Genomic DNA, 16,311 nt, shown 5'->3' with positions numbered 1-16,311 from the left:
AAGTATTATATGAAATTAACCTTTCATCTAAATTAAAACATCAATCTTAAATAGTTATTTACTATTATACTTCCTTTCTTGACGCAATTATTAGGGTTGTCGCAATTATTTTTGGCAGCATTGGCATTAACAATAGTTTGGTGATTTTTTACGGCCCTCGAAACTGAATAGTACCACTATAACATGTTTCATAAGAGTTCTTTTATCATATGATCCAACAAATTTCATGTAAAATTTCTAAAAAAAAACAAAAATCTCACCTGCAAAGTAACATCACAAAATTGTTTGTTCTTGCGAAGCTTATTCAAGTTGTCAAATATTGTTTCCCGATAAGCAGTATCATCAAAGATAAAGATATTTGACTGTGGCACATCCTTTTGCTTTTCTTTTACTGCCATTGCTTCAACTGAAGGTGTTCTATTCATCACAAAACCGTTTACAGGAGAACTATGCCTGCAACATTAAAGTTGGAAAATCAGACTGTGAATGGTGTAATACATATTATAAGTAGTAGAACACACATTATGCTTCAATTTTTGTGTTTCATTACAACTTTTAATCAAAGTAAAAGAGATTAATCTATGAAATCTATTAATTTTTGCTAACTTTTGTAATAATACTTCTTTAAACAAAGTTTGAGTTTTCAGAAAAAAGACAACATATTCGTTAAACATAACAGGTCATTTCACATGAAATATTGCATGTGAGGATAAAATGATTTTTATATCATGAAACACTGCTAACTAGTATTAGTATACTGAAAGAAGAAATTTAAAGTGTATGTCCTTATAAAATTTTCTAAGTTCTTTATTGGGTACTTTTCTGTTAGCGAGATCAATCTGGTGCCCATAACAGGGAAGTAACCTTTACTCATATATGATCAGATCAACTAATCAGGAAGAAATGGATACTTTGCCAAATTGAAATGGAAGCAACAGAAAGCATCAATAGAACATTTGAAGATCACATGAATGAACAAACACTACAATATTGGTTAGACAACTTTAGTCTGCTGATATGATCTTTAACAATAAGTAGCATAGACCAGCAGCCAAAGATAATAACTAACTACAAATGTAAGTAGAGTTTCACTAAACTATAAGGGATACAATTCAGAAACTCAGCATACGGCATTCGACAGTTTTTCCATCACCTACTCGAATTTCAAAAAGTCGAAAAGGTTGATAAATAGGTTTTTCATGAACTCGCTGAAAAAGACTTGATATGTCACCTGGAAGATTGCACTTATCTGCTCTCCTGGAACATAAAACTTTCAACTGGATGGTGGAACATAATCTTCCAATGTAATGATGCATAATTTAACACATTTTGACAGGTAAATTTTAATCTAGTTACTGATGAGTAATAAAAGTTACTAATGTTACTAATAAACCTTAAACTAAATACACAAATTTCATCCTAACTGATAGTTTCTACACTCAAAATAGTATTTCAATGTTACAAGACTGATGCACACCCCATGATATTTATAATAAAAATGCACAAGATCAATAAATTCAATTGCTAATATTTCTCAGTTTAAGTCTTTATTAATTAATGCCTAATACAATTCATTCTCTTTCAAGAGGATGGACAGGATAGGATGGATGTTGAGAAAACAAAATAAAACTTCTCAAAGCCACTGTTAAACATATTGCACCATCTTAGAAATTCAGAATCTGAAGCTTTTCTGTTCTAGAATATAAGCAACAAATTGTTTACAATTAATTCCATTTCCTCCTCACAAACCTTCATAATTAAGGTATGACTTTTAATAATTATGTAGTCTAATTTAATGAATTTTTTTACCCTATTATGAAGGCACAGTCATTTATAATCATTGCAAAGAATTTGTGATATGTTTCATTTATATAAATAATATAAAATTTTAAAATATATTGTACTTATTATTTCAAATATAATATAAAATACATAGCAATAATATACAGATTAATTTGTCACAAGATGAAATTTTTTAACTCCATTTTACTATAGTTACTGTAAATGTATGAATTTTGATAATATATATTTTTGAGATCTCAATTTATTCATATTCATCAAAACAGAATTACTAAATCCTATACCTGTATTCAAAAGAAAGTTTATGAGATGTAGTCTGATGCAACTTAAAATAACACATATGTGCATTAAAAATGTGAGACATGGAAAGCAGAGGGGGAGGGGGGAAGAATGTATTCTTTTTAAAAGAAAATCTCATCTTAATATGCAGCTGAACCAGTTTAATGAATTTCCTAAGGAACTGGGAGGAGAAAAATATTAAGAAGATTCTAAAATAATTAAATAAAAGTTTAATTAAAAACTTCTTTCTTAAAGTAATATTTGTTATTCAGCAGAGAGCACAAAAAGTTCCTTTAATTTTAAAATTTTCTGCAAACTTTACAGTTATGTATAACAATAACAAACATTAACAGTTTATAATTCTATTACAAATTTATATACTGAGTATGGTAGAACACACTACTCCAAGACTAGGAATATTTTGGTAGTTCAGATAAAAATATGATTATTGGATTCTCAGAACTCTTTAAAAAGGGGAGGGAGGGGAAGAAGAAAAGAGAGAGAGGAGTAAAACGAATATATAAAAATATCCGATATTACCTATTAGAAGACGGCATAATGGATCGAAATAGCCACCAGATTACGTGAAGAAAATACACTTTGATGTTTATTTCAGCACAACTATAAGATTTGTAAATGGCACATATCCGTTAGGACTACTACAGCTGAACGTTAGACGTCGATCCGTGAACTTAATTACAAGCCGGCAAAGAAATAGGATTAAATACCCTATTCTGGCAACTTGTCCCACTTACACGTGTTACCGAACGCGCGGAGACATGTGCCAAGGAGAAAAAATATTCGAGCGGATGAAACTCGCCAAAGCAGCCAACATTTAAGATTCCTTTTCTAGATTAAAAGCAAACGACAAACTTTGCCTTGCATTTCGACACATATGCTAAAAGGCATCAAGGTATATGCCGGGTTAAGAGACAGCCTATGCGCCTGACGCCTAATGTGTCACCAAATATAATACAAATCAAAATATGTTCTAAACATCGTCATATTGATTAATATTTAATGCAACGCTCCTTGACTTCCTTATCTGTAATTTTAAATAAAATAAGTTATGTTTCCTATTAATACTATATTAAAGGGCCCAAGTAGGCAACTCTGCAGAGAGCACAAAAATACCTTCACCTCTGAAAATACCTTAATTGATCAATATTAGTAATTTCAAATAGCATATCAGTTATCAATCTTAGATCCATTTTAATTTTGATCGGCGCACACAAAGGTAAAAACATTCGAATCTCGATCTAAAGAAGTCGGATAATTTTCTTCACTTTAGGAATTCCCCGTCCCCGAAGAAAAAGATACAAAAACTATTAAGTTTCCTGTTTTTATAAACAAATATTTTGATTTCAATGACTGCTTGATTAAAGATATTACTCCGATATAAAAAGATCAATACTGAAAAAATATCAACACATTTTTCTTCCAAAAAAAAAAAGGGGGGGTGCAACAAAGGCAATACCTCCCGAAGGCACATACTCCTTCCGTGCTTTGCCATAGCCAAACAAACCAAACTTAAAAGTGAGCATCAATTTAACAGTTCCATTACTCATTATTTAAATTACATAAATGCTTCAAACACTACGGTAGAAGAATCGTTTGCTTTGCCCAAAACTGTACGGATGAACTACAGTTTCTGGATGTATCAACAATTGGATTAAGTTAAAAGTGATACGTAGAAAATTATTGGCCTGAAGACAAAAAGAATGGAAAGGAACTCTCAAAACTGCAACTTAAATTCAGTGTTTTGAATGAAATGAATTTTGTCAAAGATTTATGGTATCAAATAAACCACAATCAGTAACTGATTTTGAAGAGTTGAGATTTTTATTACGGGATTCAAAGGAATGCGATTTTTCCCTTATCAGGAAAACTGTTTCGGTCCGAGGTTCGAACCCCGCGAACGCGCTGATTGCATGGGCGTTTTCGTGGTTTTTTCCAGTTTCCCTTATATAGTGATCTCTCGCTTCCATGTAGTGTCTTAGGAGGAACACGTAAATAATAATTACACGATGGTAAATGAAGCAATGCATTTTAAGTTGATTATGAAGATAGAAAATAAATTACATTCGCATAAAATAGGGAATATCTAACATTTTTCATGAAACCATAATGAATCACTGAAAAAAAAGCGCAGATTTTAATGCAGTTATCTTCTCTAAAAATGATTCATTACATAAAAAATCGTATCAAGCACTCTATGTATATAAATTTTAAAAAACAAAGTAGAAATAAAAACAAAAAGTTTAAATTACGTCCAAAGGGGCGTTTTTATAACATTTTGTGTGTAACCTTTTTTTATTAAATAACATGTTCTTCGCAATTAAACCATAAAATTCGCAATATCGCAAAATAATTTTAAAATGAGCATATCTTTAGAATTTCCGATACAGTCTCGCGCGCTGGAAATTTAAAAAAAAAATTTCGTACAGTGTCGCCATTGCTCGCTTTAAAATCGTTGAGTTTGTTAATCAAAAATTCGTTGAAGTGTTACAAAATATGAAATCGATAATAAAACTAATTTCAAATTCAAATTAGGGTTTCTACATGCCCATATTCTATAGAAGATTACGTTATTCAAATTTTGGTGGCTCTAGGTATCGTTGTTTTACCACAATGCGAAAAACATACATACATTCATGCTGATTCTTCATTATTTAATTTCTTTAAATATAATAAAGGACGATAATATTTCGTGGTCAACAATTTGAAAAGTGATTCGCCGTTTATAGTTTTCAATGCAAAATGCCAAAACGAAATTAATAGTCCTTCACGGCAAATTGCCCCTTTGGACTGACAAATGTTTGTGCACGAAAATTAATGAAAAATTCCCAGTGTACTACAGTAGATTAATGTTCGCAATCCCAGTAGACTCTCGATTAACCGGGTTATAATGGGGACAGCATCCATACCTGCGTTAAATTAAAAATTCAAGCTGCATACGGCATTACTTCTGATATATTGGGGGAAGTTTCAAATTTTCTCGAAAGGCAGAATTCCCGAAACTGAAATAATCAGTAGAAAGGACCTGACACACGGCACATCATCTGAGACCTACATACCCTTTAATGTATACTTCACAAATAAGACAGTTCGACTAAATATTGCTTTTAAAGAAAGAAGAAATGCAATGCTTATTTTCCTTCTCATCAACAGAATTTTAACACGGTTCAAAAATTTGGAAGATTCAATGTGGACATTCTGTAGCCGGCAGTCAACGTTTCTCGAGACTAAATCGCAAAGTTTAGCGAGCTTTCCGAATACTTTTGTTCCAGATTTGGTTTGGTTATTCTCAATACGGTGAACACGCGACGGCTATCTGTCTGAGGGGAGGGATGCTTTCATGGAGGTCTTTCTACGGGGAACTGGCTTGTATTCATGTAACACTTGAGAAAAACCAAATATGTAGACAGCGCGTTTTCTCGATTTGAATCTGGGACTAAAAACCAGTATTCATTGTCTTTAATTGTTCGGCCACTAGGGAAGCCTTTTAGTTCCAAAGATTCATGGTTTCTGCATTGCGTTTTCTGTTGAATGCTGTAGATGTCATTCAATTTCGGATGAAAAATTCCTTCGGGAATAGTCTATCAATACACGTAAAAACAGCCTTTGTTTTTTAAAAGGAAATAAAGAACGATTACAGAAAATGGGTCTCCCGACGGTATAGTAGTTAGAGGAGCCTACTGCGGTGCCTAAAGACCCAGGTTCGAATCCGGGAGAAGACATGGATGTTTGTAAAAGTACATAGTATCCGTGCGGCATAGGGGCACTCTAAGTATGCGAAACACAACAGAAAATAAGGCATCCAAAGTGCTTCTAACAAGTAATTTTTAAATGGCATTCAAGTGAAATACTATAATGTTACGTTCGTTGCAGCATTCTGAAATTTTAAAGAATCATCAACTTTTCAAATTACACGATACTGCATATGAAAATTATATATTCTATTGCACATATCATAATGTACGACACTTCATGAGCAATCGGTAAACCGCAGTTCACGGGTTTAAAAAACTTCCAAATGAGAAAAGAACCAATTTCGCAGAATAACTTTTTTTCCTTCGCCAAAAGGCGAAGATTTTTTATTTCTGGCAAACGAGCTAGATATGCCTGCGTAGATGACTCTGCCAAGGAAAATCCGAGAAACTCCCTGTACAGTGCGCAGACAACGTCCTTGCGAGTTCGAACTTCTGCCAGACTGAGTGTTGCCTAGATTTTTCACATCCCTGTCAGCGACTATCGGGAAGATCTAATGTTTTAAATATGTTTTGCTGTAATTCGGTTTAGGTTAGGCATCAATACAAAAATTACCTATATTTAATTTCTATATAAAATTATTAGATGACATAAAAGTTAAATATGACAAAATTAATAAGTATGAATTTTTCTAATATGCGCGTGTGTGCACATTAAAAAAATATCAAGTAGGAAGAAAAATATGACCAGTTAGGAAAATCCTACAAATTCTCACCTCATAATAAAAATTAGGTTGCTAATATTGTATACATAATCCACAAAAATTATTAAATATGAACTTTTTAATCGTCTATGGCGAACTTTAATACCGAAATTCGGAAGAATTTTAAAATTTCCTAAAATCTCTAAAATAGGGCTGCATCACCAAATATAATTTTTGTGATTTACATAGAATACCTATTTACACAGAATTAGCAGTTAATACAAAAAATTATGTGCTTCTAATGAACAATGATACCGTCTGCATCTTTCTTGTACTGCTTTATTTCGAAACACTTCCAACGTTTTATCAAAAACGCTTCCTCAGTTTTTAAATAAAGATATTGCAATCTGCACTTACTTAAACTTTAAATTGATTATGGTAAGAGCATTAGGAATACCTGATTTGGTTTGATTCAGTTTACTTGATTACGAAAGAGCTCCGAAAGTCTGATGACGGTATAAAAACAAAAAAAGATGCCTTCCCAAAGGAAACTCTCACTTGTGCTCACGTTACACATGCGGAAAATCACGAAAATTCCCATGCCTGATAACCAGTTCGCTGGCGATTTGAAAACCAGTGGAATGAACTGAGCCCCAATGCTGACTGCTTCTGGGTTTGCATTTCTGAAACTTTCAAGCTGCAATTCGCTAATAATAATTCTATGAAACAGATTACTGCTTTGATTTTTTTTAACTGTATCTTATCTATGCTATATGTATTATATATAGTCAGACATTTCTTATCCAGTAAAGTATCGCGTTAAAATATCAGCTTTCACAATAAGATGCAATTTCTAGTAATCTGGCCTAATTTTTCAAAGATTAAATTTTTATTACTTTTCGTCAACCTCTCATTCAAAGTTGACAGCCAAAATATGTACCTTTCGCTTATTATTTTTTCATCGTTTATCATATCGTATTTTCAAAGCTTGAATCGAATCAGTTCGACGACTTGAAAATTTGGAAAGTTGCCAAAATACCGTTATTTTACAATTTTCAACCGTTTATTTATAAAACATTAGTAACTAAACTTATGTAATTTCAGATAAGCATTTTTTTTTGAAAAAAGGAATAAAATTAAATTTAAAAAAAAAATTGAAAGGTTTCAGATTTTAAATTACGTCCAAAGGAGCGTTTTTTTCAACATTTTATCTGTTATCTTTATCTATTAAATATCACGTTCTACGCACTTAGACCATAAAGTTCTTTTCAACTGCAATATCGCAAAATAGTTTTAAATTGAGTATATCTTTAGAATTTCCGATACAGAGAATCTCGCCTTGGAGATAAAAATGTTTTTTCTGTACAATATTGCCACTGCTCGCTTTGAAATCCTTAAGTTTGTAAATCCGAAATTTTTTAAAGTTTTACAAAATATGAAATCGATAATGAAACAAATTCCAAATTTGGGCTTCCACATAATCACAATGCGAGAAATATACATTTATGCAGATTTTTCATAATTTAATTTCTTCAAATATAATGTAAGACTCTAACATTTGGTGGCAACAGTTTGAAAAGTGAAACGGACACATCTATATAGTGAACCAACGCAAAATCGCAAAACGAAAACAAACAAAAAAAAAAAAACAAAAAAAAAGAGTTCCAAGATTCGAAGACCTTCTACGGCGAGAGCCGGAAGTATTTGATCGCGAAAATCGAAATTGCTTCCACATCTGGCATCAAAAAGGTTAATTTCGTCGCAGAAATGAATATCAAATTCTAAATATAAAAAATCACAAAAATATGTGCGACTAAAAATATCTCGGTTGGAACAGGGGGCATGAAATCCACAGAGAAAATCTTCCGAAACAAAAATTTTCAAAAAAGACTTCTACGGAATACTACAAACTCTAGAAGTATACCATTAAACGGGTCCCATATCATCAATTAACGAGCCAGTCTAATGCGATAGGAGGTTCAGTGACCTCGTAAGGAAATGCCCTCAGACGTCTAGACAAGGATAACTGTTACAGCCGCCCCGCTTCTCGGCGTAAAGAGAAATTTAAGGGGGTTGTTAAGAATGGACACATTAAATCAATACAATATACCTGCTTGCATAATTGAAAATTCACATATGAACTTCATATTTACAGCGTACAATCGCGCTATTTTCGCTCTTCACATAACACAAGTCATGCCCCACTTTCGAGTCCTTTCATCCCCTCTACTCCCCTAGTCTACAGTAACCCTTGACAGGTATTTCCCCAGGAACAGTTTCATCACATTTTGTTTACAAATAGTTCAACCACCAAATCGTGGATTTGCAATTCCGCGCTTAAATAAATTAAAAAAACAAAAAATACTGCAGAGACCTATTTTATCTTAACTCCACACTGACGAATAATATATTCCTCCAAATTAATCTTTATATAATTAGAACTCTGTTTCTTTAAATATCTTTAATCCACATTTTTAATTCAAAATTAATCTTTATTAAAACTCTTAGCAAACAAACAATTTTTAGAACAACAAAATTGAATAATATTTTTGTTGCTATTCCAAAAACAAATGAAATAACATTAACCATTATTTAAAATTTTTGTGCAAGTTCAAACCACAACATCTGTATAACAAATTCTTCTGTTTAATTAGTTAACAAAATATGTTAATTTCCAATACAACATATTCCTTTATTTTAATTAGCCAAGTATTCAACAAAAATTGCTTTTAAAATTAAATTTCGAAATTCTAACTATTTTTGAGACATGAAAATTTAGTGAACACTTATCTTTAAAATCATTTTAAGATGCAAAATATAAACCATTTCCTTTATAACCATGTAGCAAAACTGTTATGGCATATACATGCTTTGAAATATTGGTACTGCTCCATTATCGGACCGGATTAAGAAATGTATTGCATATGTGTATGTATGTGCAGATATATGTATATGTATACAAGCATATGCATTCATGCTTACATAAATACATTGCATACATGGAGATATAAATTTATGCATACATACATTTCTGAATCCAATCCTGAGAACAGAACAGTACTGAAATATTTTATATGTTAGGAAAACTTCTGCTGTTTACAGAAACATTTGATTTTTTTTTTTTTTTTTCTAAAATATAAATTAGTGAAGCATTTTTTTTTTTTCCTTCTCCAAAGAAGAAAGAAAGCTGAGCTACTGGAAATTTAATATAAAACTATAAAACTTGTGACTGAATTACATAAAGTTATCCCACATTTGCATCCTCACCTAGGTTCTCAACCTTTCGACTAACGCATACCATCTGAATAAAGACTGAAAATTTTAAGTACCAATGCTACATTTTATAATGATTATTTTAAGCTCTCAATAGAAATATTAAAAATAAATATATTTTGCCATTTGCACAACCTACTAACTATTTGTATTAAATATGAATACATAAAAATATTTTAGATTAATGGGTTATCATTTTTATTATCAAAATTTAAGTTAAAATACTTTAATTCTAGAATTTAGTATGAAATTTGGGCCTGAGAGACAAATTTCTTTGTGTCTGGTCTTATTTCACTCAGTTTTAATCGTAAATTAGGATCCACTTTTAATTTTGTTCTGTATTTAATGTTTAAATATAACATGGAAGAAAATCCTTATTCACACAAATAAGTTGTGCAAAAAGGCAATAAAACTTTAAGAGCTTTATTTGAAATGCCTTTAAAGTTATTTTTTGGTTCAGGCAAAAGTTAACAAGTGTATTGTTTTTGAAATCTTCAGTTCGAGTTCGATCACAGGAAATTTCTATCAATTATTTTTCTTCCCGAGATTTTTTAATTTAATAGTTAAAAATATGTTTCCTTTGCATACCACTGGTTGAGAACCCTTGCTCAAAAATGTATGTAGACAACAGACTACTGCAATTCTGGATGCCCAGCCATCTCTGTTCATTATATGACCAGATGCTAACTTAATTTTAAAATGATGAATTATTTCTTAAGGAAGCATTACCATAAAGTATATTTGGAATTCTATAGACAAATGATCAATGGATTATGATAATTTAGTGTGTAAAATTTAAATATGTGTGTGTGTGTGTGATTATGGCAAAGCCTCGAGGGCTATCTGCCTAAGAGGAGGGATGCCTTCGTGGAGGACTTTCTAAGGGAAACTGGCTCGTATACACATTACACATGGGGAAAACCACAAAAACGCCCATGCAGCCAGCCCATTCGCGGGATTCGAACCTCGGACCGAACTACCAGTGTTCGACTTTACCGCTCGGTTGCTGGTGGGCAAAATTTAAATATAATTATTAATCTTTGAATTATTAACCATCTCAGAACTTTTGCATCTACTTATTTCTACAAAATAATTATTTACTTTATTGTTTGTTTTCATAAACTCCAGATCACAAGAGTAATTTAAATTAAGAATAATGAATTTAAATTAATTTTTTGCTAACCTTAAACTCATACATGTCAATTTATATTTAAGAGTATTTTATTTAGCATTGGCCTAACTGTAAAATGGCTCCTTTAAGAACAATGAAATGCTACATTTCTACTTCTATTTCAGCAGTTTTCTTAAGAAGTTATTTCAAATAAGAAAACCTATTTTTCTCATTTCATATATTTTGTGGTTTATAAAAGTACAAAGTAAAATTTTTTCTACTAACTATAAAATTTACGAAGTTAGATTGAATAAAATTTTTTAAGTGAAAATAGCATGTACATAGATATATCACCACATAATCAAACACGTAAAAATAATAATGAAAAATCTGTATTTAAATCTAAGAAACCATTCAGCTAATATATTAAATTTCACCGAACAGAAATTTAAATTTTAGAATTAAAAATAGCTCATAATATGAATATACGAGATTTAAATGCTCAAATTCTTGTGATGGTGATTTATTAATTTAAAAAAAAGATTAGGGTTTCACTCTAAATAACTATTTTTTATTAAAAAATTATTGCATAACTAATATTCTCAACAGAAAAATTTTTTAGAACTTTTCTAACATATTGCATATATATTTAGTTTCATAAAGCACACACAATATACACTTTTAAAATTTACTATATTATTATATACACATACTTATTTTAATTACTGTATATTTATTATTTAATAATTAAATTATTTACTATACACAATATACTTTCAATTTCATTAAAACTTAAAAATTTTTATGGATCACCTGTATATCTTATTAATCTACTACACACTAATTATTTTTGAATACATATTAATTAAAAATGCATTCCCTTCATTATTTACATATTGTATTATATTCTTTTAACTCTTAGTTGCACTCAAAAGAAATAACTCATATGCTACTGTTAAGTAGAGTATGTTATGATCCTTAAAGATACTGCAAATATGGCCTTATTATAAAACTTATTATTCCACAATTTATAAACTTCTATTAATATAGTCAGTCCTAACATTTAGACAACTTTCAATCTATTTTTTTGCATAATCTTCGAAAACATTGTTAACAGTCAAATCATAATGTCTTTATTTTATAACTATACAATTGAAACTAGTATCAAAATTTATAACTTAATTATTTCAGTAATTTTATTAAAAAACCAATAATCATCACCTATATTACATTATGCTGAAGGACTATTGCTTTCCACCTTTTGTTTTAATTAATAATCATTCACCTCTTATACTAAGGAATTATATAAGGTATAATCTACACTTAATACAACCCTGCATTTGTCAACTATTTACTCTCACTGCTCAGGTAAAATTATGCTTTCAACAAAAATTATTTTCAATTAAATATTTACATTAAATTTTTCTTTATTTCAATAGCATTAAAATATAATCAAGCTTCATATTTCAAGCATATATATTACAAGTTCATCCTGCATAAAATTAAACTAGTATTCTTAAAATTTTATATATTAATCAGGTACAACCAAGGATGGAAACAAAAAAACGTAATCACGGAAGCAAGATGTGTAAAATTCTGAATTATTTGCATCACTGGTATCAGAGTCTATGTTCTATATAAATGAAAGCATATTAAATAATTCTTCATTAAAATTAAGCATCACAGATTTAACAAGATGGCAGACGAAAAAATACATTATAAAGCAATTTTCGCGCAATCTCGTACAAAAATGAAAATTTAAAAAATTTAACCCATGAGATGAAATGTTTGAATAAAAATTTCAAGATGAACAGTTTCTTTTTCTTTTTTAGGTACATTGACACAAAATACTTTTCATAAATGTTTACGGCATACTGCCTCCAGAAGGCGATAATTTTAAACACCTGTAGTACAGAAAATAAATGTAAATATAGCGGTAGAACATTAAGTGATCATATACGTAAACATAGAGGGAGAAAAACAATGCTTAATTAAGACTACGAATAATGCAACAAGTGATACAAGAAATATTTTCTTACCTGATGAAAATAATAGCTAGCTAAGCCAGCTGATAAACCTGGGTCAAGCATCCATATTACCATGAAGAAGCAAAATTACGTAATTATGAATTGTAAAGCGTTTTAAAGTACGCCTTGCACAATATTTAGTTGTTAGAAGTATAAAATATTGACGGTTTTCCGGTGCTTTTATTTGAATTTATCAGAAAAATCAGCGAACGTACTTTAATAATCCGGTTAAAAATGCTCTCACCCTTCAGAACGGTTACAGGACAGGCGCCGGCTTTGGCGACTGATTTATCGATTTTTCGAACTTCATATATTGCGCGTCTATTCTGTCCGCTAGATGGCATACCTAAGTTCGCAGTTGGCGTTTTGCCAATTCATTCCAGGCAAATTCGTGAATAGCTTAGGAATATAATAAATATCCCAATTTTTTAAAAATTAATGAATCACATTCCTGTTAAACCAAGTAAATATTATAATGTCCTAGAATAAATAAATAAATAAAAATAATTGATGTTATTAAATAATAAGTATGGCGGATTCAGTTATAAAGGTTTCCACAGAACATAAAAAATGTTATAATTACAACTACTGGTTACTATATTCTTGAAAAATTACATGTTTGAGGATAATTCATTACGGTAGTTCATTTTTAAAGTCTCATATATACAATACTCATTGCAATCGAATTATATATATAGAAATTGTGCAAATGCTTCTGCGGGTAAAAAATTATTTATTATGGCTGAGAAAATTAAAAATATAATTATTTCTTTTATTAATTCTATTTCATAATCTGTATGAAATACTACATTTAAGGTTGCTTGTTAAGTCCACCATCATTTGAGAAAAATAAAAAAATAAGAGAAAAATTTAGCAAAACGAAAATGTACTGAATTATAAAAAAAATGGACTTAAATTTAAAATACTCTCTTTTTCACTACAATAGCCTCTATCTCAAACAATTTTATTATTTTCAATATAATTTTTGAATTAGAGAACGGCGTTTTCCAAATAGAGAGAGATTATTTTCAGAGAACTTCGCGAATCTTCGACGTAAAATTAAGGATACCCCGAAAATATTCAAAAATTACATATATATATATATTCAAAGTTTAATATGTTGCAGTTAGATTTATGCATACAATACTTGATCATTTTATTACATGGCACTTTGTATATTAAAATCCTGTTGCCATACCCGGCTCGAAAATATGCGGAACTGGATTCCCGCGAAGAATCAAAACGGCTTTCATGCGACTACATGTAAGACAATGCAACAACAGCAATTAAATCGTAAGGACCTCTTTCTCTTTTCCTTTATTTAAAGAAATATATTACAATATGTCAATTATTTACATACTTTGCTCAATAATGTATATGTTACTGCAATTTTTATGTGAATGATATCAAGCAAAGAATCATCATCACAATTGTCATTTAATTGCGAGCAAAACATCTTTCTCTCACCTTCCCCGACAGATACTTATATAACAAGGGGAAAATTTTTGTTTCTTTAAAAAATTAGGGATTTCGATGCATTGTGATTTGATGCATTTATGCATTGTGAAATACAAAAGGGTTTACGATGAAAATTGAACATGAAAATGTTGCTATAGATGGAATAATTTAGATATTCTAACAGTTATCACACACCTTATTATCTTATTCAATAAAAGAATAAGATAGAAAGGACACTGATTTTCATCATTAGTTTCACGATTATTGTATGATTGGTTTGTTTGTTTACCAAGGGTACAAATCAGCTCTAGGATGGAATTCGGTATGAAAAATTACTGTTCTGTGTCTTTGGTGATTCGGTGTCCATATCAGTGGCTGAAATGATATGACCGGTGGATACTGGTAGTTAAATCCAAGTTCGAATCCGGCAATTAGGTCGGCTGCACAGATGTTTTCATAGTTTTTCTATATTATGCCTAACGTTAATATTAACCAGTTTCCCTTGGAAAGTCCTCAACGAAGGCATCCTTCTCCTTAGTACTTGTGTGTTTTGCCATATTCAGCTAACTGTAGCAATTCAGCCTTTGGTGATTGGGTTTTTGGTTTGGTTTATTTAAGTATGGCAAAGCAAACTAGGGCTATCTGCCTAAGAGGAGGGATGACTTCGTGGAGGACTTTCTAAGGAAAACAGGCTCGTATACACGTTACACATGGGGAGAACTATGAAAACGCCCATGCAGCCAGCCCGTTCGAGGGATTCGAACCTCGGATTGAACTACAGTGTGCATCAACTTTGCCGCCCGGCCGCTAGAGTGACCTCAGCCCTTTGGTGAATCGGTCTTCATAAATGTGAGTGTAATCGCACTGAAATTTTGTTCAATTTTGTTGATAAATGCTAGTGAAATCAGAAAGAAAATCTGATTTAGAATCACATTAACTAAGTTAAAAATAATAATAATAACGCCTTAAATACGCAAATGCTTTTCTTTGCGTCTATTATTAAGTTCATTACTTATAATATTTCATTTCAATTCACTCTCCTAAAAAGTATCATGTTAAAATGTCAATATGTTGTTATTAAAGAGTCCATTCTGATGGAACGTTAAGTTAATTTTTTCCTTTAAAACTAAATAAATTAATAATTACTGTTATATTTTTTTATATTCTGTCTTCTAAAATTAGCTCTAAATTTACTTTCCTGCTTCAATGCATTAACTCAATTTTATTTAACACGTAAAGAAAGAAAGTTGTATCTTGAAACAGGTGTCTAAGGCGTTATTTATTTATTTATTTATTTATTTTTAACTCAGCTGACAATATTCTAAATCAGCTGCTCTTTCTCATTTCACTGACATTTATTATGAAATTTTTACATGTTTGAAAAAAATCACATCTAGGAAAAGAGAATTTTGTGTATTATATGCCTAATTAAAAATCTGCGTATAATTTTTTCTCAGCTGAATGATCCTAGATTTAGGAATGGTTTTTCTATGATTAGAATACTACAAATTTCAGAGAAACATTTATTTCATGGTTCAGTCAGTAGCAACTGTTCGTCCGCAAAGAGAAAAATCAAACAGCACTCGATAAATAAAATCAGTATGCATGGATCTCAAGGCAGACATCTTGTCTGTAAGAGTATTCCAAGAAAAGCTGAAAATATAATGACTCATACAGTTTGAATTCTCCTAACATCTTCCGCGTAGTATAACTGCAGCTGCCAATATTAAAGGGTTTGTCACAGAGTAAATATAATGAACCATTTTACTTCGAATATTTCCAGATGCAGGTGATATCAGAATGTCAAGAAAAAGAAAATGTGCTTCCCGAAGTACGAGAAAAGACTTATCAGATTTTATATTACGCTCAAAGGGGCGTTTTTTTAAGGTACTTTATGTTACCTTTATTTATTAAATATCATGCTCTTCGCACTGAAGCCATAAAATTCA

The 16,311-nt window shown here is 30.7% G+C and overlaps 1 protein-coding gene across 3 annotated transcripts in view; it reads right to left on the bottom strand.

Moving 5' to 3' along the window:
- Positions 1-16,311, bottom strand: part of LOC118196758 (influenza virus NS1A-binding protein homolog) — an 86,314-nt gene that overhangs the window by 34,228 nt on the left and 35,775 nt on the right. Inside the window, exons 1-2 of one of the 3 annotated variants that reach the window (XM_035368215.2) lie at positions 12,917-13,175; positions 261-453 (exon numbers count right to left, since the gene is read on the bottom strand). In XM_035368215.2, the coding sequence (XP_035224106.1) occupies positions 261-425 (165 nt within the window). In that variant the 5' untranslated portion in view covers positions 426-453; positions 12,917-13,175. Of the gene's footprint in view, positions 1-260; positions 454-2,619; positions 2,780-12,916; positions 13,176-16,311 lie in introns of those variants that run through there. The other 2 variants (XM_035368214.2, XM_085827445.1) reach the window with 2 other exon arrangements.

The sequence above is a fragment of the Stegodyphus dumicola genome, chromosome 12 (genome assembly GCF_044657685.1).
Source record: "Stegodyphus dumicola isolate Sdum_Otavi_A_Nest chromosome 12, ASM4465768v1".
Lineage (NCBI taxonomy): Eukaryota > Metazoa > Arthropoda > Arachnida > Araneae > Eresidae > Stegodyphus > Stegodyphus dumicola.
This window is presented reverse-complemented; position numbering and strand designations above follow the sequence as displayed.